The sequence below is a fragment of the Giraffa tippelskirchi genome, chromosome 4, assembly GCF_054371585.1.
Source record: "Giraffa tippelskirchi isolate mGirTip1 chromosome 4, T2T-mGirTip1v1.2.pri, whole genome shotgun sequence".
Classification (NCBI taxonomy): Eukaryota; Metazoa; Chordata; class Mammalia; order Artiodactyla; family Giraffidae; genus Giraffa; species Giraffa tippelskirchi.
In genome coordinates this window covers 95,947,771-95,973,886 of record NC_137278.1, presented here as the reverse complement: position 1 = coordinate 95,973,886, position 26,116 = coordinate 95,947,771, and the positions used below count along the sequence as shown (strand labels likewise).

The 26,116-nt window shown below is 43.2% G+C and overlaps 1 protein-coding gene across 1 annotated transcript; it reads right to left on the bottom strand.

Moving 5' to 3' along the window:
- LONRF2 (LON peptidase N-terminal domain and ring finger 2) lies at positions 1 to 26,087 on the bottom strand. The gene is given in 13 exon segments (XM_081594462.1): positions 1 to 4,074; positions 8,062 to 8,149; positions 8,151 to 8,209; positions 10,186 to 10,348; positions 10,950 to 11,111; positions 12,292 to 12,410; positions 13,250 to 13,366; positions 13,926 to 14,023; positions 15,765 to 15,963; positions 16,880 to 17,041; positions 17,701 to 17,823; positions 19,972 to 20,090; positions 25,131 to 26,087. Coding segments are annotated over 13 exon segments (2,544 nt in total). The 5' UTR covers positions 26,071 to 26,087; the 3' UTR covers positions 1 to 3,879.
- Between the last annotated feature and the right edge of the window lie 29 nt (positions 26,088 to 26,116).

Sequence of the window (26,116 nt, the reverse complement as noted above, 5' to 3'; positions counted from 1 at the left end):
TTTTCCTCCTAATGAGCTATGCTCATTTTTATTCATATTTTTAAATTTCTTTATTACTTGAAAGACAGCATCTAAATTTTAAACAGTAATTTAAGTGGTGGGAGAAAATATACAGAAAGACAGGAAGGAGAAGAAACATGAATATTTTTTAAAAAGCAGCTCATAGATCCGAATGACTTTATGCAATACAGCTAGGTCAGGCAACGGAGTATTTTCATTGTATCAATGGCCAACTTTCAAATAATTTTACAACAAAATGGTAATATCATGGTTCACAGCAATTTTACCATCAATAAATTTGCTCTTTGATGACTGAAAAGCCTTGTCCTAAGACTTGACATATGTTAAGAGTTGAAACAACTTACTAAATGTTTTCTTGGCATTTTCTTGGATTGGGTGAGAGAAGCAGTTTAAGCAAAGACATCTCTTTGATAATAAGGATGGGATCCTTATATATAAAATGGGATCACCCTTCAAAATTTGGCACGTGAATTGGTTAGAACCTATGGCAGTTGCATGGATAAACCTTGAAACTTTAAAATTTTTTTAAATTTGGAACTTAAAAAAAATATTCTTTCAATTCAGACCAGAGAGATACCTAGGGAACAAGATACCCACCCCCAACCCCAGCAAAAATCACCTGGACTTTCAGAATACTGTCTGTCAGGGTATCAGTTGCATTCCAAAGACACAGGCAAGGATGGAATTATGAGTCAAGTCACTCAGGAGAGTGAATGGAAAAATACCTGTGCTTCCAGTGTTAAATTTAAGGAAGAAAAATTACTTCCCCCCACTTTTATCATTCTAAGCAGATTCTGTTTTTATTCTGATGTAACTAGAACATTAGGACCAGAAAGTTTTCAGTGAAGTTAAACTGGGATGCTCTGACTTTGAACAAGGGATTACATTATTTTCTGAGATATCCTTAGACATGACATCTCTATCACAGTAAAAAAAGAGGAAGGCAGGAACAGGGAGGCATATGGACTGCTCTGTTTTAACTAGATTTGTAGCAAACCAGAGTTGGGATTCCTTTAAGTTTGTAAAAGGAAGCTTTCTTCCTAAAACGACTTGGGATATTGTCTCTTTCGTTCGGCTTCATGATAAATACTGCAATCCAAGTGCTCAGGAACCACCTCCCTCCTTCTGTTTTGAATGGTGTGGAGCTGTGATGGCAGACAGAGCAGGAAGCGATTGCAGACCATTCCCTTTGGTGTCAAAAAACAAAAACAATAAAAAAAAGAAACTTTTTGACTTAGAAAACGCACTTATGTTTGCCAGGGGAATGGACAGTTAGGGAGTTAGGGATGAACATGTACACACTGCTATATTTAAAATGGATAACCAACAAAAACCTATTGTATAGTACAGGAATTCTGCTCAATGTTACGTACCAGCCTGGATGGGAGCGGGGTTTGGGGGAGAATGGATACATGTATATGTATGGCTGAGTCCCTTCAATTTTTACCTAAAACTATCACAACATTGTTAATCTGTTATACCCCAATACAAAATAAAAAGTTCAACGTTAAAATAAAGGAAAAAATTTCTGCTGCTCTAGTCTGCATCATCACTGCTGACCAGGCATTTATATGAGAACACTCAGAACAACAATTCAGCTCAGAAAGGGGCAGACAGAATCAGGAAGAGGTAACAAAGATTCCGGTTAAAGAACTGTGCGAGTTACAACATTTCAAGAGTGAGGTTGAGAAAGCAATAGAATCCAACTGTTAGGAGGAAACTCTTACACTCTGAGCATAGAAACTTAACTTCAGGACATCTCCTGGAGAAAGCAGGATCACACTGTGGTTATCTGGACACCCCTACACAGAACAGCAACGATAAAGCTTTAAGGTAGAAAAAGATTTTCCAGAAGAGAAAAGACCATGGTCAAGGTACACCCACGGCAGTTAAAAACCACTTCTAACAGAGGTTTCTGGTATACTGCAGGTTTGCTTTCTTTTAGGTGATCAGCTTAGGCTATAATGCCTAAAAATGGTGACTACTACTGTCAGTGCAGGGGCTTCCCAGGTGGTGCTAGTGGTAAAGAATTCACCTGCCAATGCAAGAGATGCCTGGGTCGGCAAGATTCCCTGGAGAAGGAAATGGCAACCCACTCCAGCATTCTTGCCTAGAAAATTCCATGGACAGAGGAGCCTGGCGGGCTACATATAGTCCATGGCATTGCAAAGAGTCGGACATGACTGAGAGATTGAGCACACACATTGTCAATACATGAATTAATAACATATTTTAGAAATCACTTGCCCAAATTGCCTTTAAACCATGTTTAAGATGAGATTTGAGATACACAGTATGTGGGGCACTGGAAACAGTGATTGGAAAATACCTTCAAATTTTCTCTTTGTGATCAAGTTAAGAATAGTATTTGCTCATTCCATAATGAAACTGAGTTTTAGCCACTGAAACCTCCTACAACTAAAAACAAATATGACTATGAAGTCTTTCTAATAAAAATGCTTGATGGATTGATGAACCAACCACCACTGGTCATCATTAACTGTATTTTTTAAAACTCAAACATCACATACCTTGAATGAATAATAAAGCAAAACTCAAAGCTGTGATTTACTCTCTAGCCTGGTTTTCATCATCTCTTCATTTAAAAACATCCACCTCACAGACCAAGAAGCCACCTAAACACACCAGCTGTCAGGCCAGTGAGAAAGAGTCAGCACATCAGGTTCAAATGGTTATTCCAACTAACATCATCAATATGCACTATGGGTTGGAAGTTATACACTGTATTTCAATAGAAAACAACTAGTATGATCATAGTAAAACTTAAAAAAAAAAAAGAATTTTTAGGCTGGGTTTGGGAAAAAAAACTTGCTAAATATTTATATCCCATACCCACCTCCCTCTCTTTGTATATTGTCCTGGTATGCTTTCCCGGGATAAATAGATACCAAATTCATAGCAGCTTTTTAATGTCTATCGGTGGATGGACAGTGAGCTCAAACTTACTGATGGGTCTAACATCAATGCCAACCAGAGTAGAAACATGACATTTTCTAAATGCTTCACATCCAATGAATTAATAAGACATTGTGTTTCCAAGGGGTTCTCTGCACTATTTTGGTTGTATTCTTAACATCCCAATAAGGGTGGAGTTTTAGCTCCCTTTATTCATCCTGTATTGTGTGGGTATGCGTGTGGGTGTGTATGCGCGCACGCACCAATACATATCCTCAAATCAACTACACTGTTTTCAAGTTTCTCTACATCCAAGGTACACCTTCTTATATTTTGATATTCATTTAGTTAAAACATGCATTTACCACATTTGAACTGCTGCAGGACACAAAACACAGCTCTCTTTGGTTCTATATTACTTCCTGCAGAAGGACTAACTTCACCCCCCACACTGGACAATGGTTTGATTCCTCCATTTCACAGTGACACACAAAGCCTACTAAGCATGTTTTCAGCTAGCCCAGACTCTGAGAAACATGCTTCCAGATAACAAGGCAGTTTCCTTCTTCCTATCCACCCACCCAAGCGAGCTGTTCCTGTCTGGAGGAGCAAGACACTTCACTGGCAATCTTCTTTCTGGCAAAAACCTAAACCACTTGTCAATCATCTTTAGTGTACTGAGCACTAGAAGCATCTGTTCCAGAGATTTTTTTAGGTTGTTTTCCAACCATGGGATCCATTCAGATTTCAGGCTCACCTTGTACGGAGTCAGATTCCATCTAGCACAGACTTAACTTCTTAGTAGGAGACAACATCTGCCAAGTGTTCCATTCTGGAACCCTATCAACAAGCACCTTACAAAGCATGATGGATGGATGTTAACTCGTCCGTGCCTGGCACGCCTCATAAAAACACAAGGTCTTCCAGAAACCTTGACAGAAATCAATTATTTCTCTCCCTGCTATTAACGAGTTCTTGCCGACTATTCATCTTACACGTGAGGATGACTAATATTTGCCAAATGGCAAGCAGGCACTCCTTCAGCGAGATCATGCCCAGCATGGCCAGTTGAGCCTTCCGCTCCAATGGCAACACCACCAGAATCCATCAGGACCATGCAGGACCACTAGGGTTACTCTGCAAAATAAAGGAAGACAAAATTAGCACCTCAAGTAGAAGCCTATTCTCAACGTGGTCTTCTGTCTCATCAACATGAGCAAGAATTAAATGCTGCCTTCTCTTTGAGGTCTACTGCACAATTCATTCAGCCCTAAAACACAAAGCTTACTTTTTAAAAAGCTCATTATAATTTATTCACTTATTTTTGGCCGTGCTGGGTCTTTGCTGGTGTGTGGGCTTTCCTCTAGTTGCAGAGACTGGGGACTACTCTCTTGTTGCAGTGCACGGGTTCTCATTGTGGTGGTTTCTCTTGCTGTGGAGCATGGACTCTAGGGGGCACAGGCTTCAGTAGTTGCAGTTTCCAGGCTTTACAGCCCAGGCTCAATAGTTGCGGCGCACAGGCTTAGCTGCTCTGTGGCATGTGGGGTCTTCCTGGATCAGGGATTGAACCCATGTCTCCTGCACTGGCAGGCAGATTCTCTACCACAGAGCTACCAGGGAAGCCCTGACAAAGCTTACTTTTATGTTACACACTTAAATAGGGGAAATTCACAAAAGGAAGAACCGGCCAAGAGATGCATCTTCCACAGGAAAACTCTTCATGAATTAGTTGTTCTTATTCTCTTAAAGCTCTAGTTCATGATTCCCCTGGTGGTTCAGTGACTAAGACTCCAAGCTCCCAATTCAGGGGGCCTGGGTTCAATCCCTGGTCAGGGAACTAGATCCCACATGCCACAACTAATAAGACCAAGCACAGCCAAATTAATAATAATAAAGCTCTGGTTCAAAGTCTATGACCCATTAGAAGAAGCAATCATAACTTTTATCTCTACTTTCCAATGTTCTGTTACTGTTTTCTAAACATGCTCTACAAAGCAAAATGTTTATAAAGAAACAGTATAGGTACAAATTTGACTGTTATAGATCTTATAATAAAGTCAATGAGACAAATATACATATATATGAAATAGCTATACATATGAATTACTGTTTATATATATATATATATGTGGTATCATGGTTTAGTTGCTAAGTCATGTCTGACTCTTGTGATCTCATGGACTGTAGCCCACCAGACTCCTCTGTTCACGGACTTTTCCAGATAAGAATACTGGAATGGTTAGTCATTTCCTTCTCAAGGGATCTTCCTGACCCAGGGATCAAACCCAGGTCTCCTGCACTGTAGGCGTATTCTTTTACCAACTGAGCCACCAGGGAAGCCCATTTAATGAGTTACTATTAAGTATATATATGAATTAACCAAACAGGCACTTCTGGATTGAGCTCTGAGCAAAAGGTAACCACAGAGTTGTTTTCAATATTCCTGGAACTGAAACCAAGATCCCCAGGTCTCCCTGCTTCTGGTCCATCCCCACTCCAGAAGCAAGCAGAATCCAAACTGGGAACAAGGGAGGGTGGCTCTGGGCTCACCTTAGTTTAGGTGAGAGATGAAGAATGGCACCAAGATCAAAGTCCACGGGGCAGCCCACGTCACCATGCAGAAGGCACCCACCTCCCCTCTGAAGGGAGATGGCACAAGTGTTGGGCAAAACAACCTTCTGTATGGTTCCTCCTCTCTTTTCCTGCCTCACTTTACAGAGTAGGGAGAAACTGAGTAGCAGGCTTAATGGGAAAGCCTTAGCATAAAGGGGCTTCCCTGGTTGCTCAGACAGTAAAGAACCCACCTGCAATGGAAGAGACCCAGGTTCGATCCCTGGGTTGGGAAGATTCCCCTGGAGAAGGGAATAGTTACCCACTCCAGTATTCTTGCCTAGAGAATTCCATCGACGGAGGAGCGTGGCGGGCTCCAGTCCAAGGGGATGCAAGGAGTTGGACACAACTGAGTGACTAACACTTTGACTTTCAGCATAAAAATACCTCCCACATAGGACCTAAAATCCTCTGCAGTGGGAAGATAGGCAGTTTCCCAAAGGTGTTCACCTTTTGGTTCCTGAAGCCCGTGACCATGCAGCTTATACGGCGGCAGGGACCCTGCAGATGTGAGTGAGTCAGGGACCTGGAGAGGTGCAGAGATGATGCTGAATTGTTCCTGGCGGGTTCAACCTTATCACAAAGGTCCTTCCAGCAGAGAGCTGCTCTGGGCTGTGGTTAGAGGGGGGTGTGAATTATGGAAGAAGGGTCAGAGGTCAACACTGCTGGCCTGGAAGATGGAGGAAGGGGCCAGAGCCAAGGAACACCAGTAGCTTTTCAAGCCCAGAGAAAGGGAGGAAATGGACTCCCCTTTAGAGCCTCCAGCAAGGAATCAAGTCTTGCCATCACTTTGATCACAGCCTGGTGAGACCTGTGAGGGATTTCTAACCCCCAAACTGTACAATAATAAATTTCTGTTGTTTTTAAGCCATGACAATCATGCAATGTGTTACAATTAGAGAAAAATTTGGGTTAACAAGCAAAAACACCTAGAAAAAAGGATAATTCATACTGTCATCAAGCTAGCCTAATCACCTTGCTTTCTGAATCTGAGCTACAAAACAGAGGAGGAGCAGAGATTATAATAGAGCGGAGGGTGAGGAATGTCTGAGGGTGATTTTTGACTGAAAGCATTTTCCTGGGTTTGGAAAAGACAGAACTCACATGAGAGTAAAAGACACAAGCGACAAGCCACCAAGAGACACGAAAAGAAAGGAAAACTGATGGAAACAATACAAAAGACACTTCATCTGACCCTAAACCTGCTGAGACCTGGCCCTGTCCCCTCCCCTGTCTCCAGGACAGGTGAGTGGGCACAGCAGGAGGAACCATACGCTCTCAGTCACAAGCCCGCACCATCCCCTCCTGGCTCTGTTGTCCAAATGCGGGGGAGACGAGCCATTTGCACTTAGCAATGCTTCACAGACCTGAAGCCTGTTCATCACTGCAATACAACAGAATATTACTCATCCATAAAAGGAACAAAACTGGGTCATTTGGAGTGATGGGGATGAACCTAGAGTCTGTCATACAGAGCAAAGTAAGTCAGAAAGAGAAAAACAAATACCGTATATTAACATATGTACATGGAATCTAGAAAGATGGTACTGATGGACCTGTTTGCAGGGCAGGAATAGAGGAGCAGACGTAGAGAACAGAATTGTGGACACAGAGGGGGAGGGAGAAGGAGGGACGAATTGAGACAGTAGCATTGAAATATATCCACTACTATGTGTAAAAATAGGTAGCTAGTGGGAATGTGCTATATAACACAGGAGCTCAGCTCGGTGATTTGTGATGACCTAAAGGGGTGGGATGGCGGAGGAGAGGAAGGAGGCTGAAGAGGGAGGAAATGTATGTATACATGTGGCTGATCCACTTTGTTATACAGCAGAAACTAACATAACATTATAAAGCAACTATACTATAATAAAAGCAAAATCCTATGATAAACCATAATGGAAAAGAACACTAATAAAAGAATGTATACATAGGTATAACTGAATCACTTTGCTGTATGACAAAAATTAACAACACTGTAAATCAACTATACCTCAATAAAAATAAATAAGTAAGAAAAAGAAAAAAACAGCATCACTGAAGCACTCCTGGGAGCAGACAGAAAGCCCATGAAGATGGGACAGAGGACTAGGAAAGCTTCTAAATTAATGACAGAGAATTTTCTCATTTATTCAATGCCTGTTCATTAGGTATAAGGCAGGATTAGGTACAAGACACAGAGCCTATCCTGCTGATAGACTACAATTACCGAATCTTCTCATGTTGGTGAGAGAAGTACAAAAGATGACAGTCAACCAGAATAAACTGATTTCTGACAGAAAACAAGTTACCTTCACATAGTATTTATCAGAAAGCATTTATCATTTTTGCTCCACAAGGCACATGCTACTCTATCAGGTGTTTCTCTGGGCTGCTGATAGATGAAATGGTTCATAAACGCTCGTAATGGAGCAGGCAGCAGGGCAGGCACCGCCAAGCTTTGCTGTGGTGTGTGTCTCTTAGCACGTGGCGGCAGGAAGTATCAGCAGTATGAAAGAAAGCTGCACAGCATACTTGAGGCTCAGGCGCTCTGTCTGGCATTAACCCAAAGTGGCTTAGAATCTGCCCTTTCATGTGACCCTGAAGTGAAGCGAACCAGGACAGACTGCTGATAGACTGAATCGTGCAGCAGGCTGAGTTCTTCGTACTCTGGGCCTTCCACCTGGTCAAGGAAGACAGACGACCTTTTCAGCAATTCATTATCACACTTATGTGTCCATTACACAGTGACCAAGACCACGTCTGCTGAGCAGATTCCTGGCATTTAGCACTTCAGTAATTCATTAGAATTTTATAAACAGACAGGTGGCACTATTGGTAAAGAATCTGCCTGCCAATGGAGGAGATGTGGGTTCCACCCCTGGGTTGGCAAGATCCCCTGGAGAAGGGAATGGCAACCCACTCCAGTATTCTTCCCTGGGAAATCCCATGCACAGAGGAGCCTGGCAGGCTACAGTCCATGGGGTGCAAAAATCGGACAAGACTGAGCGCGCACACACGGGTACACAAGCTCAGTGCAGAAACCTGCGCGGTTACACAGGGGAGCCCAATCTATCCCACGTCCATCGGTGACACCCAGACGTTTCTCTTAATATCTTAATATGACAATGTACCTGATATTTTTAGGAATCATTTTTAATGGCTACATGCAATCCTACATTTGAAATATACCATAATTATTCAACCATTCACATAAGATGTATTTTATTAATAAGATAGCACAAATAATATTAAGTAATTATGCAAAGTAGTTTTTTTCATATGTGCGCGAGAAGGGGCTGTCATTGCCTCAGGATAGATTCCCAGAAGCAGAATTACCAATTCAAAGAGTTGTTGTTGAGTTGCTTAGTCGTGTCCGACTCTTTGTGACCCACGGATTACATAGCCCACCAGGCTCCTCTGTCTATGGGATTTCCCAGGCAAGAATACTGGAGTGGGTTGCCATTTCCTTCTCCAGGGGATCTTTCCAATCCAGGAATGGAACCCTTGTCTTCTGCACTGGTAGGCGGATTCTTTACCACTGAGCCACCAGGGAAGTTCAAGTCAAAGAGTTGTAGCAGTTTAAAATCTGTATTCCATGCCGCCAAACTATATTTCAAAAGATATGCTACAGCGACAGTGCACTCACGGCCTGAGCCTGATGCCAGGGGAGATCCTAAGGCTTTGGAAGAACACATCCTGCTGCCTGGGTCCCTCTCACTGCCCAGCAAGGCTCCATCCTACGTAGGAACACTGAGCAGAAACAGCTCCAGGCAGGGGCCGGGGGCCCAGGTTTGTTCTGGGTTCATCCTTGCCTCTAATTGGTGGGAATGCTAGCCAGTTGCTCAGTAGCCTTAGGGCAGAACTTCCTCACCTGTAAAATGGGAATAAACCACTAAGGTCCCTCCTGATTCTAAGACTACAGCATTTATGAAAACTGGGGTAGACTCTGGAATTAGATTATAACACACAACCATTCTTAATTTGATTAAAAAGCAAAGATATCATTTTGCCAACAAAGATCCGTATAGTCAAAGCTATGGTTTTTCCAGTAGTCATGTACAGATTTGAGAGCTGGACCATAAAGAAGGTTGAGAGCCAAAGAATTGATGCTTTCGAACTGTGGAGTTGGAGAAGACTCTTTCGAGTCCCCTGGACAGCAAGATTTAACTAGTCAATCCTAAAGGAAATCAACCCTGAATACTATCTGGAAGGACTGATGCTAAAGCTTAAGTTCCAATACTTTGGCCACCTAACATGAAGAGCCAACTCATTGAAAAAGACCCTGAAGCTGGGAAAGATTGAGGGCAGGAGGAAAACGGGGTGACAGAGGATGAGATGGCTGAATGGCATCACTGATTCAATGGACATGAACTTGGACGAATTCCAGGAGATGGTGAGGGACAGGGAATACTGGCGAGCTGCAGTCCATGGGGTTGCAAAGAGTCAGACACAACTTAGTGGCTAAACAACAACAGAAGAGGACCCCGAGAGCCACCACACTCAGTCATCGTCTTCAGACCAGTTCCCAATGCCCCAGACCTTGCTGTTCACCTGGCTGCATGCTGCCCTCTGGCCCGTGAGGCCCGGTGCCCACAGGTGAGCAGAAAGAGTGGCTGGAGCAGAGACGGAGCTGGCACTGCAGGTGTGACTACTCACCCTTTTATCTTCCAAGTATTCAACGTCCGCCATGCTGTAGCCATCTCTGCGACGGTGGCTCAAAACCCGGAAGCAGCTGATCCCCACGGCGTCAATGACAGAGCTGCCGTCGGAGAATGTCCTGATGTCCTTGATTTCCAGCATGCAGCCGTACTCTGACATCCTGGTGGGACAGGTGGGAGAGACAGCTGAGAATTGGCAGGAGTGATGTTCAAGGGGAAGGCGTGGGAGAGAAGACTAGAGTGAAAGGTGGAGTCACAACACAGATGTCCCCAGGCTTATACTTGGTTGTGTAATAGGAGCCACTAGAGATTACCAACATCATCTTAAGTTGTTCTCCAAGAAAAATGAAAAATGACGCATTTAATTATAAACCCCGTCCTCTTTTTAATCTTTTGGCTTGCACCACACAGCATGTTAACAATTACATAGTGTTAGTTACTCAGTCCTGTCCAACTCTTTGTGATCCCATGGACTGGACCACCAGGCTCCTATGTCCATGGGGTTTTCCAGGCAAGAATAGTGGAGTGAGCAGCTGTTCCCTTCTCAAGGGGGATCTTGCCAACCCAGGGATCAAAATCAGATCTCCCACGTTGCAGGCAGATTATTTATGATTTGAGCCACCAGGGTAGCCCTGCCACACAACATGTGGGATCTTATTTCCCCAACCAGGAATCAAACCCGTATCCCCAGTGTTGGAAGCATGGAGTCTTAACCACTGGGAAGTCCCCAGAACCTTTTCTTTGAATACTGATAATTCTTACCCTGCGTGCTCAGCAGATAAACACATGCCAAACCGTTTGGTGCCAGTTTCCATGCATCTTCGTATCATAAGTTGTTAGCGGGGCTCAAAGACGTGGAGCGGACAGGGCAGGGTGGGGACGGCCACGGCGCACACAAAGACGGGGACACCTCTGGTCAGACTGAGGGTAAGAGGAATGTTCACTAGACGTGGGAGCTGTCAGACCCGGAAGGGCGTGACAACTGTGGTTCTCTTAATGACACAACCCTCAGGTCTGCCCAAGCCTTAGGTGGGAAAAGAACGTCAACAGTCACAGCATGAAAAAGTTCTCAGCAAGCCCTCTTATTAATCTGATGAGAGAATATGCTTAAGATCACCATGAACACATTCTAATGACCTTGAGGGCACAGTGCTAAGTGACGCAAGTCAGACAGAGAAAGAAACTATATGATCTCATTTATATATGGCATCTAAAAATAAACAAAACCAAGTTCACAGATACAGAGAACAGACAGGGTTACCAGTAGTGTGTGTGTGTGTCTGTATATGTGTGTGTGTCTGTGTGTGTATCTGTGTGTGCAATGGGTGAAGGGGGTCAAAAAGCACAAAGTTCCAGTTATAGAATAAACAAGTCCTGGAGATGCAATGCACAGCATGGTGACCATAGTTAATAATACTGCATTGCATATTTAAAAGTTTCTAAGAGAATAAATCTTAAAAAGCTCTTATCACAATAAAAATATTGTAACTTTGTCTGGAGACAGATGTTAACTTAGATTTACTATGGTGATCATTTCACCATATACACAAGTATCAACTCACTCTGTTGTACCCCTGAAACTAGTATAATGTTAAACGTCAGTTACATCACAAGAAAAATAAATAAGAAAAAATTCTGATGAAAACAAAAATGACAGATGTCAAAAGTAATGAGTTCTACTAATAAATAAAAAAGACTAGAAGAATGATAAGATCTCGATACTTACAGGTCACTACAACATAAAACTTTAATCATTTTAAAAGGAAAAAAACTGTCAAGCCTATTTTGAGGGGAAAAAAGCCTGTTTTCAAACACCTTCTGTTTTTAATGAACTGTGCCTTTTCAGTTCTGAAAAATTCAGTATTGCTTATTTAGACATAAAAAGCAGCCATATGATTTTGTCAAAACACACTTTTGGAATATTTCTTACAACCTTCTTCAATTAAATTCCATAAACTCTTTGCAATTAATTTTTTTTCTTTTTTGAGGCCAATTTCTCTGCCAAAGAGTGGAAAAAAAAACTGAGATGGAGCTGTGAGGTTAGCCAGGATTTTCTTCTTTAACCTCAACTCAGCACGAAGTACCTAGAACACGAGGACTTCCTCTGACAGCTGTCATTTCTTCATCACAGATGCTCTTTCTGTCAGACAGCTCATCTGAGAAATACCGAAATATTAATTCTTCGGCCAGAGTAGTTGTATTAAAATTTCTGCTCGCTAACAACTGTAACAAAACAAAGTTAAATGATACTGCCTGGTATTTAATTCTTTCTTTTCTTTTTAAGATTTTTCTTTTTTTTTTTTTGACATAGACCATTTTTAAAGTCTTTATTGAATTTGTAAAAATATTGTTTCTGTTTTACATTTTGGTTTTTTGTCTGCAAGGCACGTCAGATCTTAGCTCCCTAACCAGGGATGGAGCCCACACACTCTGGAGGGGAAGGTCTTGTCTTAACCACTGGACCACCAAAGGAAGTCCCTATGGTAATTAATTCTTAAGGAAAAAGAGCTCTCTTGTGGGGAGCTGGGGTCTCAGAAGACAAAAGGGACTGAGGTGAGAGAGATGGAAGGTCAGCCCTGTGAGGGAGGGGCGGGCTGTCCCTCCCCCAGGAAAGAAGTTCAGGAGACAGGGTTTGCCTGGAGGAAGGAAGAGGCAATTCCCATCTTGCTGGCATCTACACTCTCCATGGAACATCAGGTCAGGGAGGGGAGAGGGAGTGAGTAGCAGGTGGTGGAAGACAAGAGAAATATCAAAGAATCTCCTTGGAGGGTGAAAACCTGAAGCTACCAGAGAAGCACAGTAAAAATGACCAATGGTGTTTCAAGTCTCAGATTTAAAGATTATGAATTTCAACTGAAATTTAATCTTCCCTACTTTGTGGGCTGACTCTAGCTTTGCTCTCTACTTATACAGACACACACAAAAGCAAAAAGAGCTGACTTTGTCAGGACTGAGAACGGGAGCTAAGGGACCAAAGAATTAAAAGCTGCGTGTGAAGGGAAAGGAGGTGGAGGCCAAATTTAAAAAGTGCCCGGATTTGTCATTTCCAGAGAAATACTTACTTCTGAAAGTTTTTCTTTGCACAAGGGACAATGTGGGGTATGCTCCCTTCAGCATTCGAGGCATTTCAGGCAAAACGTGTGTCCACAGGGCGTAGTCACAGGTTCAAAGAGCAACCTGCAGAAACATCTGGGTTTTCAGCAAGACATGTCCATAACAGACTTTCAAATAATCTATTCATTTTATAAAAACTCTAGAAACCACTTATACCCATTTTCCGTTTTTATCTTATCAGATTTGTATAAAATAAAGCAATTGTTATTGAGGTGTATGTAATTTCTGACAATAGGAGACACAGAGGTAAAAGGCAGACTTTTAGACTCAGTGGGAGAAGGAAAGCGTGGGATGATTTGAGAGAACAGCACTGAAACGTATACATTATCTATGTAAAACAGATGACCAGTGGAAGTTTGACGCATGAAGCAGGGCACCCAAAGCCGGTGCTCTGTGACAACCTGCGGGAATGAGGTGGAGGGAGTTGGGAGGGGGTTTCAGGATGGAGGGGACACAGGTACACTTATGGCCAACTCACACAGATGGATGGCAAAAACCATCACAATATTGCAATTATCCTCCAATTAAAATAAATGATTTTTTTAAAAGCCCATTGTGTTCAGGACACAAAATCCAGAAAGGCTGGATTTTTCACAGTAGCGTAGATGCCATGTCACCATAGCTCATGCAAAGGGCACACTCAAAGTCAGCCACCCCTATGGGGAGCTCTTCACTTTCTCCTGTGTTAGAGTTCACATTCCTTTGGGGTAAGGAGTCGGCCTCTGAAAAAATTTCAATGCTATAATTAACACTTGCACATCTGGGTAAGAGAAAGCAATAAAGTATATTTCCTCTGGCTAAAGTGTGTTACCGGCTTCTCTGGTGGCTCAGATGGTAAAGAATATGCCCACAATGTGGGAGATTCAGGTTCAGTCCTTGGGTCAGGAAGATCCCCTAGAGAAGGGAAGAGCTACCCACTCCAGTATTCTTGCCTGGAGAATTCCATGGACAGAGGAGCCTGGTGGGCTACGGTCCACCGGGTCACAAAGAGTTGGACACGACTGAAGCGACTGAGCATGCATGCAGGGACACATTTAAATGAGTTTTACACGTCCTTGACAGTTCCAGGATCCCAGGGATGCCAAGATCCCTGGTGCTGGATGGAGTCCCTTACAGAAAACGGTGCAGTCCTTGCGTATAACCTAAGCACACCCTCCCACACACAGGCACAGCCCAGAGGTATCTCAGGGTCAGTTCCAGTCCATCGCAGTAAAGTGAATACTGCAATAAACGGAGTCATACAAATTGTTTTTGGTTTCTCAGTGCATATAAAACTTATATTTGGGCTTCCCTGGTGGCTCAGTGTTAAAGAATCTACGTGTCAATGAAGGAGACATGAGTTTGATCACTGACTTGGGAAGATCCCACATGCCAAGGAAAAACTAAGCCTGTGCAGCACACCCACTGAGCCTGTGCTCTGAAGCCTGGGAACTGAAACGACTGAGCCCGCGAGCTGCAGCTACTGAAGCCTGAGCACCCTGGAGCCCGTGCTCTGCCCCAAGAGACTGAGCAGTCTCAGCACTGCAGCTACAGAGTAGCCCCCACTTTCCACAACTAGAGGGAGCCCTCGAGCAGCAGCAAGGACCCAGCACAGCCAAAAATAAATAAAGTTAAAAAAAACCCTCATGTTTATGCTATATTGTAGTCCACTAAGTGTGCAGTAGCATTATGCCTAAAAAAACAATGCACATATGTTAATTAAAAATAGTTAAATCACTCAGTCGTGTCTGACTCTTTGAGGCCCCATGGACTATAGCCTGCCAGGCTCCTCTGGCCATGGATTTCTCCAGGCAAGAATACCAGAGTGGGTAACCATTCCCTTCTCCAGGCGATCTTCCGAATCCAGGGATTGAACCTTGGTCTCCTGCATTACAGGCAGATTCTTTACCATCTGAGCCACCAGGGAAGCCCTAAGTAAAAATAATTTATTGCTAAATGAGCTAACCATTTCCTGACAACACAGATTTGCCACAAACCTTCAATCTGTTAAAAAAAAATAATAATAATCTGCAAAGCACAATAAATGAGGCATGCCTATACTTTAAATCATCTCCAGATTACTAATAACACTTATAGCAATATATGTAAATGTTATGTAAATAGTTGCTACACGGGGTAAAAGCAAGTTTTGCTTTTTGGCACTTTCTAAAATTTTTTTCCCAAATATTTTTGATCCGTGGTTGGCTGAATTCACATGTGCTGAAGCCTGATTGTATATAGCCATTATTTATCTATAAGGCATGAATAAAAGTTAAAATTATACCTAAATTTCTCTGTGTTTTTTGGCTATGAAGTCTTTATAGAAGTAACCACTGAAACTGGCCTATAATCTGAAAGGTGATGTATTCATTTCATTATTCATCTTAAACTGCCTGTATAAAATTTTTTTTTTAAGTATATTAAGCATCAGCCAACACTCTATTACTCTACAGTCACATACTCCATGACAAACAGCCTACAGACCTTTCTTAGGAATTTTCTCAGTGGCGTTCATATCGTGTGCATCCTCCGAGTCATTTGGAAACTGTCTCTTTAAACCAGTGCTGGGCTCTGTTGGAAGGATGCTGTCTAACACCTCCTGATCCTCTTCACAGTGTAAGCCCAGTATGAAATGTAAAACTGAGGAACTGTTATTTCTAAACACAGGTTTCTCAGATGGATTCTGATAAAGTAGGAAAAAAGAATACTGAATATTAAAGACATCATAGCATAAGAAAAAAGTTCATGCAATAGCCTTTCTTGGGAATCTTTGGGGAAAAAAGAAAGCTTACACTCTTCCTTCATAATGGGCTTCATCTATTAACTGCTGAGATGAACTGTACAGTTTTCATGGTAAAATATAAGGATAATTTCTTCCTGAGGGAGCAACTGAACACCAGTATTCATATATTCAAATTGTCCCTGTGCTTTCTTTTCTCTCAGACAAAATAATTTCAAGTCTCCTGAGGTTCTGGGTATTTTGAAATGTTCTAGAAGTTTCTTTCAATCTTCAGTGATTTTCTTTTTTTTAACATTTTATTTATTTACTTGGCTGCGCCAGTCTTACTTGCAGCATGTGGAATCTTTAGTTGCAGCATGTGGGACCTAGTTCCCTGACCAGGGATCAAACCCAGGCTCTCTGCATTGCAAGCACAGAGTCTTAACCACTGGACTACTAGGGAAGTCCCATCAATCTTTAGTGATTTTCAGTACTTCCACCAACATCCTTTGAAAGTTTTAACTCTCAAGAGGAGAAGCCAGAACCAGTCTTGAGAAGTACTAGCTAACAGAACATCAACATCTGAATAACTTGTAAATGTTCAAAACTACATTAAGCTTAGTCGAGATAATTTTGACAGCGACTTCCCTGGTGGTTCAGTGGTTAAGAAGCCACCTCTCAATGCAGGTGACATGGTTCCACTCCTGGTCAGGGCACTAAGATCCCTCATGCCCTGGAGCAGCAAAGCCTAAGAGTCACAACTGGAGAGTCCGTGTGCTGCAACAAGAGATCCTGCATGTTGCAACTGAGACCTTACGCAGCTAAATTTAAAAAACAAAGAGAGAGAGAGATAATATTGACAAATACATGCACTTCCTACCTTAGACCCTACTGCACTGCCACCTTCCTCCATAGGACCCTGGCTGTTCACATGGCTCTGACATTGAGCCTTTAATCTCGTGTTCAACAGTATGCTTTGGGCGGAAGATGTTAAATTCTGAGGAACGTTTTCTGAAGCTGGGAAAAACACCTCACACAGTACCTACAAAATTGCCAAGAGGAAAAAAGCATTTTTTAAAACACTTTTGAAAAATACATAACAAACATAAAAGATTCAGAGGAAATGTAAAAATAAGAACTCATGGTCACTGGAAATGCTAAGGGTGTGTAACTAACATACAAGATTTTTTAAGAGGGTAGGTCCTTACACCAAGTGTGACTCAACGACTTCTAATAAGATTAGTCTAAAGATCTGCATAAAAGAGCAGGTATTTCTGCATCTTGTTGGTGAAGCTTTGCTGAAAATTTCAAGTCAACCTATGTAGCTGAATTGATATGTTTTGCATATATCACAATGTTTTTTATGTGGCTCCTGCACAAACTATAACGTTTGAACTACAAACCCTAGGATAAATCACCTCGCATCCCCAGAGTCATACATTAACCTTGTCTCACTGATACATGTCATTAGTTCAGCAGAGGTGAGATATATGTGCCCCGTCTCGTGAAATATGCTGCATTATCCACAAATGAAGGTTATCAAATGCGTGAACTCATCATTATCACTGTGCATTTTAAATAACACTCATGAATATTCAGAGTTACATTTCTCGATTATTTTACACAAAGGAGCTACTCAGCATGAACACAAAGGCAGAAAGTAAGACTCAAAAGAAACAAGTCATTGAAAGGGAATCACACCTTCTGGGCTTCTTTCTTCACTGAGTTACATTCAGGATTTAGAGCAAGGCAGTAGAGAAACTCCTTCAATGTCTCCTTACTTCTTCCCAGTCCAGAGAGAGCCTGGGCTTTCACATGATGCCCCTGGATGCATCCAAAGACAAATATTTGAAAAAAAACAGTGTGATGATACACTTGCGTACAAACAACCCTGAAAAAAATCACTGGCACTGTTTTATTTTCATATTAAATAGAATAAACACAAGCCCATGGAGGATGGCCTCAGATCTACCACTTTATAAACCGGGCAAACCTGAATGTCCCACAAGTATGATCTACGATCAGAATACCAGAGTCCACACCCGGAGTCTGATCCCAAAGCAGATCCAACGGACCGACTAAGAGAGAACTGGATGTCTAGCACCTTTAACTCACTCAGTAATCAGAGGTCACTACCATGTTCCTGTCTTCAAGGTGCATATCATCTTGTGGGAGCAGACACACACGACAGAAATAACTACAACAAAGCGTTAACATCCCAAGTGCCACAACAGAAGTGAACAAAACACAACATGGATCAGTATTTCCCAACTGCATTTTGTTTTTGCTTTATGGATGCAATATCTTCTCAAATCACTGTATATATTGTAGTTTGTTTGTTTGACTAGTTCACATGTTATACTTCCATTGGAGTCAGTTGTTCCCATCATTTCATCTTTCTCTTCTGCGCTGTTGAGTTTTTTTCCTGTTGGTCCTCAGTTCTTTGCTCATATTTAAGAAAGATGAACTGCTTCCAGCAGGTTTCCTCTGACACTGAATCAGTTAGAGCCTTGGATGACTGGATGGATTGATGACTGGCTGGCTGGATGGATACTGGATAGATGGATGGATGGGTGACTGGATGAATGGATGACTGGATAGATGGGCGGACGGATGACTGGGTGGATGGATGACTGGGTGGATGACCACATAGATGGGTGGATGGATGACTGGGCGGATGGATGACTGGGTGGATGACTGGACAGATGGATGGATGGATGACTAGATCGATGGGTAGATGGATGGATGGATGAATGGATGACTGGATGGATAGACAGACGGATGGATGGATGAATGAATGATCAGATGAATGGATGACTGGATGGATGGATGGATGAATGGATAGATGGGTGGATGAATGATTGGATGACTGGATGGATGGATGACTGGAAGGATAAAATAAAGGAAAAAGGGAGAACAGGCTACATATTGTCTATTAACCTGGGTTAACGTTTCTTCAGTGTTTCTAAAACAAAGGTAATTAAAAAGTAATACAGCAGGAGGAAAAATATCTTAATTATTAGATAATAGAGAATGCTATAGGTGTTCATCTCATCACAAGTTCTTTAAAACTTTAAAATCTCTTAAAGGGTTTAAAATTCAAAGATTCATGAAAAAAGCTACACCTTTTATTCTTTGGCTTATAAATCTTCTCAAGGACAACTTAAGCTATCATTATTGGGTCAGCCAACCTTATCTTGTATCACAGAGAAAGAGGTATTGGAACTTTCCAGCCAAGGCACAGAGATTAAAATTATTCCAGAATACATACAAAACTCACCCTTTTACTAACATTGCCTATATTCACCATGTATATTCGGGCTCAACTGCTAGTCATGATTGTTATATGATCTTCCTATTTAAACTATAATCTTAAACATTTCTTTTAACTCACAAATTTATAAAGTTCTATTATTTTGTTTACATATTTGTTCAGTGCATAAGGCATATTATTCAGTTAATCATCTACTGAAGAGTAATCTAAATTAGTGTTTCTTATCTAGATCCAGTTGGAAACTTGGTCTTTTCAACTGCGCTGGATTATTATGAACTGGACTGCTACATTTAGACTACCTATGCTGCTGCTGCTAAGTCGCTTCAGTCGTGTCCAACTCTGTGCGACCTCATAGACAGCAGCCCACCAGGCTCCGCCGTCCCTGGGATTCTCCAGGCAAGAACACTGGAGTGGGTGGCCATTTCCTTCTCCAATGCATGAAAGTGAAAAGTGAAAGTGAAGCCGCTCAGTCGTGTCCGACTCTTCGCGACCCCATGGACTGCAGACTACCGGGCTCCTCCGTCCATGGGATTTTCCAGGCAAGAGTACTGGAGTGGGTTGCCATTGCCTTCTCCGATGAACTGAGAGAAATGTACACTGTCTATAGCTGCCTGATCACAACAGTCTAATTTAATAATTTATTAAGAACATTCCATAAATTTACATTTATTATCTCCAAAGCCAATCCATACAAATACCTTAGGCAAGAGAGGTTCATTCTGACAAACTTTACCAGCATCCTGCAGAGCCTGTTCATAGTTCTTCATGGATAAATACAACTCTGCTCGCAGCAGCAATAATGAATTATCACCAGGAGCTGAAAGACACTAGGGATGGAAATAAACAAATATGACTGCATTTTAAAAAATTATCTTTAAGTGATTAAAAATATTAAATTAGAAAACAAACATAAAGGTAACCCAACTTTGTTGGTGGGAATGTAAACTAGGGAATGTAAACAGCCACTATTGAGAACGGTATGGAGATTCCTTAACAAACCAGGAATAAAACTACCATGAAAGTGAAAGTCACTCAGTCATGTCCGACTCTTTGTGACTCCATGGACTATAGAGTCCATGGAATTCTCCAGGCCGGAATACTGGAGTGGGTAGCCTTTCCCTTCTCCAGGGGATCTTCCCAACACAGGGATAGAACCCAGGTCTCCCGCATCGCAGGTAGATTCTTACCAGCTGAGCCACAAGGGAAGCCCAAGAATACTGGAGTGTATCCCCTCTCTAGCAAATCTTCCCAACCCAGGAATCAAACCAGGGTCTCCTGCACTGCAGGTGGATTCTTTACCAACTGAGCTATCACAGACAATAAGAAAACTACAGTTCATAAAGACACATGTAGAACGCTGGTGGTCCAGTGGCTAAGACTCCAATGCAGGGGGCCCAGGTTCAATCCCTGGCCTGAGAACCAGGCTATATGCCACAACTTAAAAAAAAAAAAAAAGAGATCCCACATGCTGCAAGGAAGATTGAAGATCCCACATGCTACAACTAAGACCCAGCACAAATAAATTTTTTAAAAAAGACACATGTACCCCAGTGTTCACTGCAGCACTATTTACAATAGCCAGGACATGGAAGCAACCTAGATGTCCACTGACAGATGAAGGGATAAAGAAGTTGTGGTACATATATACAATGGAATATTACTCAGCCATAAAAAGGAGTAAATTTGAGTCAGTTGTAGAGAGGCAAATGAACCTAGAGCCTGTTAAACAGAGTAAAGAAAGTCAGAAAGAGAAAAACAAATATCATATATTAATGCATATATATGGAATCTAGAAAAATAGTACTGATGAACCTATTTACAGAAAAGAAATGGAGATATCGATGTAGAGAATGGACTTGTGGACACAGCAGGGAAAAGAGAGGCTAAGGAGAAATTGAGAAAGTAGCATTGACATATATACAATATCATATGAAAAACAAATAACTAGCAGGAAGCTGCTGTATAACACAGGGAGCCCAGCCTGGCACTCTGTGATAACCTAGAGGCGTGGGATGGAGGCAGGAGGCTCAAGATGGAGGGAATATTTTTATAGTTATGACTGGTTTGCATTGATGTATTGCAGAAACCATCACAACATTGTAAAGCAATTGTCCTCCAATTTAAAAAAAGGTAAAATAAATAAACTCTTCTCAAATCATATGTGGAGTTTTGTAGTTTGGTAAGTTATTTTACACAGCTTCTCTCAGGCAATCAGAAAAGAGAATGAGTGATATCTCAAAATGCATCAAGAAAACAGACTGTTACACACACACTAGCTACAACATAATTTCCACTGAGTAAATGCTGAGCCTCTTAATGTTATAACTAGGCATTTAAAAATAAAAGATTTAGAGTAATTTTCTTGAAAGTACACAAGGAAATTTGCACTTAAAAACAGAATAGTAAAACACAATTTGTTTTTCTATACAACGGAGTGGGTGCAGATTTATGATCATAATTGTACTCGTAATATGTTCTCTTAAGTGGGAAAAGAAGGAAAAAAAATCTTTTCCCTAGATTCTTCAAATAGAAGAGATCTTGAGAATTACTCATATGCTACTAAGGACCTAAGTCCAGCTGCACAGAAGCCAAGAGAACTAATGACAGTGTATGGAATTGTTGGGAAGGCAGGGTACCATGGAATCATGACAAAGCCAGAGCTTATGAAAGCAGAACCATTACGACTATTTCTTATGCTGCTGGACATAATTCACTCTACCCATACTCAGGGTAGGATCTCTGAAACAGAGCTTAAGTGTGCCTTGTAGTTGATCGATAAACATTCCGGGCACCTAAGATGTGTTCTCATCTCTCTACTTAACACATGTTTTCAGCTTGCTCAAAATCCTTGAGCTTGACTTTTTCTCAAAGTAAGTACTTGGTGCTTTCCAAACTCAACTCTCTATCTTCTTAGTTTACACAGTTAACTGGGAAAACACGCACACAAGAACTCATGCAAAAAGATAACTTCATCAAGACATGGTGAGCAGGCACTGCTCATAAATGTGTTATTGCTACAACTGTATAATATAGAGAAGGGTATGACAAAGGCAAAATGGGGCAAAGGGGAAAGGGACAGCAGGAACGGAAAGCCAAACAAGAAAAAGCTAAATTTTTAAAAAAGACATTGACTAGCTACAATAGAGACCAGCAACTTATTTTTCTGCAAAAGGCCAGGTATTAAATACTTTAGGCTTTGCAGGACAAGAGGTCAACTCAAGGATATGCAGGTATTTATATAACAAGGGAGAAAACAAATTTTTAAAACTTACTTGTTGACAAATTCAAAATATTTTTGTAATATAGGTCCACGGGGTCACAAAGAGTCAGACACGACTGAGCACACACATACACTTACACACACAATTAGAAAAATGGAATTCTCTTCCAGAAGGTAAAATTTTCTCAATTCAGGTTGAGTTCGTGTCCCCGGTCATAAAAATCAACCGAAATGAAAATGTTTACTGCCTGATCTATAATGAAATTTTACATATTCATCTTTGAAAATGCTCACAGGTACTATGCAATACTAATGTCAGCCCACAAACGTGATTTTAAGATTTTTTTTCTGATGTGGACCATCTTTAAAGTCTTCATTGAATTTGTTACCATACTGCTTCTATTTTATGTGTTTTCTTTGGCCTCCAAAAAACTACCTGGGTAGTTCCCCCACCAGGTATTGAACCCAAGGCCCCTGAATTGGAAACGTGGAGTCTTAACCATTGGACCACCAGGTAAGTCCCAAACATGTACTTTTTAGTTGAGTATTTCACTGCCTGGAAGGTGTTCATAGAATTCTATTATATTCATCTCATGATATTAGCCTCTGTAGTCAATCTACACTGAACATAATTGCAGATTAATCCTTTCCAACCCAGTATCAGGTTAAAGTTTGTCAAGGGCACAGTTAAATGCATTTTGAAACACAGAAATCTAAAACAAACCAAAAAAAAAAGAGAGAGAGAGAAAGAAAATGTTGCTGGAACTATATTCTGAGCTTGGGAAATATACCTACTGCAAATCTATGTGAGAATGGACATTTCCATCTTGTTCCCACTTTGCTACAAGCTGATTCTCTACAAGATGGAATGCTCTAAATAATCATACCTGATGAAAAAAATAGCTGACTCTGGCATTCAAGTATTTGTACTGTTTCCTTTGATATTGCAACAACAGTGGTGATAGTGAACATTTTTTCTTAAATTTTTTAAAAAAGTGTCTAATGTTTTCGAGAGAGTCATTTCTTAAGCAGGTTGATAAGAAGTCTAGGGGTCCCCAAGGAGAAGAGGGGTCTAGAATTCTCAAGGAGGAAGAAAGGACAAACTTTTTTTTTTCCCCTCTCCATTCCTTAGGATTATATAATAATAATGTATCCTGCCTGAGGACAGTCTCTGGATTAAACCTTCTGGCTAATCCTGTTATCTTAAAATGTAAATTATGGGAGTAGGTCTGGTGAGGTCTTTACAACCTCCAGACATTCTTTTGATTCATTGGAGAGTATATTAACTCCACTGCTAACACTAGCAAGGGGGTACTCTTTCTGCCCCCTTCTGATGCCTATGCCAGAAGCGTTCTCTATCTCCTTTATACTTTAATAAAACTTTATTACACAAAAGCTCTGAGTGATCAAGCCTTGTCTCTGGCCCCGGATTGAATTCTTCTCCTCCGAAGGCCAAGAATCCCGGCATCTTTTCATGGTTCAGCAACAACCTTTCAGTTTTAACATGAAGTATGTTTGCTAAAGTCTTCTGAGAGAGAATATTTATAAAATTAGGTTAAGCTGCTTCTTACCCCTAGTTTCTTATAAGGGCATTATAACACGAGGATATGTTACATGTAGTATGTCTCCCCCCTGGTATTACAGTGCATCACACTGAATAGTTTATCTAGTGTTGAATTACCCTTACATTTCAGGGATAAGCCTTCCCTCTTGACCTTAACTCTTACTACATAGCTGGATTCAAAATACTAAGAAATTTAATTAAAGTTTTGGCATCTATGTACCTATGTAACGTGATGGTGGTGGTTCAGTCACTAAGTCGCGTCTGACTCTGTGACCCCAGGGGCTGTAGCCTGCCACATGCTTCCTTCCATGGGGTTTTCCAGGCAAAAAACTGGAGTGGGCTGCCATTTCTTCCTCCAGGGGATATAGAACCATCTAAAATGCTAATTACACCGTAACAACACCTAACCGCCTTTAAGAGAGGAGAGCGGTCAGAGCCTGATTGCAGAGAGTAAGAGCATCCTTCCTGGATTGACCAGCTGAATCCCCCAAGCAAATCCGGCCCCACCACAAGGTTCTCTGCTGCGCCCGGCCCCAAAGCGTGAGCCATCTGCATTTCCCTGCATGACCTGGAGAAGGCAATGGCACCCCACTCCAGTACTCTTGCCTGGAAAATCCCATGGACGGAGGGGCCTGGTAGGCTGCAGTCCATGGGGTCGCGAAGAGTCGGACACGACTGAGCGACTTCACTTTCACTTTTCACTTTCATGCATTGGAGAAGGAAATGGCAACCCACTCCAGTGTTCTTGCCTGGAGAATCCTAGGGACGGGAGAGCCTGGTGGGCTGCTGTCTATGGGGTCGCACAGAGTCGGACACGACTGAAGCGACTTAGCAGCTGCATGACCACCGAAAACCCTTAACTACACCTCCACCCTATCACTCCTAAGACAGGGTGAAAAAGCAGTCTTGGCCTCACAAGACGGTTCAGGAATGCGGAGGAGGTCCTGGAAAAGACCGACCCGCGGGTGCACCTGGCCTCTCCTCTTCGCCTCACCACCTCCAGAAAGCAAGTTCTCCCGTTCCGGGCCTCAACAGGTGCGCGGGCAGGCGGCCCTGCGCCCGCGCCCACTTACCCAGGTCCAGGGCTTGGTGACACCTGGCTAGCGCGGCCTCGGGCTGCTGCTGGTGCTGCAGGTTCCGCGCCTGGCCCGCCAGCCTGCGCGCCCGGCACTCGCCCGGAAAGCACTTCTCCAGCAGGCCGCTCAGCACCACTTTGACCCGGCGCGCGGGCGGCCGGTCCCGGCCCGGCGCGGCGCAGAGCTGGCACACTGTGAGCATGCACGGCAGCGTCACCGGCTTGCGCAGCAGCCGCCGGCAGCGATGGCAGCCCAGCAGGTCCCGGGGGGCATCCCCGGGGGCGCGGCCCGGGCTTTCCCGCAGTTCGCGCGGGAACAGGGCGCGTTCCAGGCTGGCCGTCAGTTCCCCCAGCTCGTCTGGCCGCAGCGCCCCCAGCCGCGCAGCGCCGCGGAACGCGCCCAGGCACTCGGGGAGGCGGCCAGCGCGGTCCAGCGCGTCCCCCAGCCGCAGGCACAGGCCGCGGTCGGGCTGCGCCAGGCCGGCCAGCGCCGAGCGGAAGAGCTCGGCTGCCGCGTCGTACTCGCCCGCGCGGAAGGCCTCGTTGCCCTTGTACGCGCGCTGTGCCGGCGGCTCCCCGCAGTCGCCGCCGCGACAGCGTGGCGGGACCGGCTCGGGGCTCATGACCGCGGGGCTGCGGCGACGGCGAGGCCCGGAGGAGGCTCGCTGCCCGGGTCCCGCCGGCGGGAGCGCGACCGCTTCCTTCGCCGAAGGCCAAGCGAGTCTGGGGGCGGCGCGCTCAGAGCCGCACTTCCACCGCCGGCGGCGGGCGCAGGGCGGGGCCGGCACGGCGGGCTTCTTGCAGCTGAGACAGCCCCACCCTGTGCAGGATCCCCGCGCGGCGGTTCCCGCAAACCCCTCTCCTCGCCCCGGGCGACCCCGCGCGCGTCTACGTGCGCGCTCGTCTCCACGTGCCCCCCGCCCGCGCGTTCTCTGCATTCCTGCCGCGACTTCTAGGGCCCGCAGCCACTTCCGCCCTTGGAAC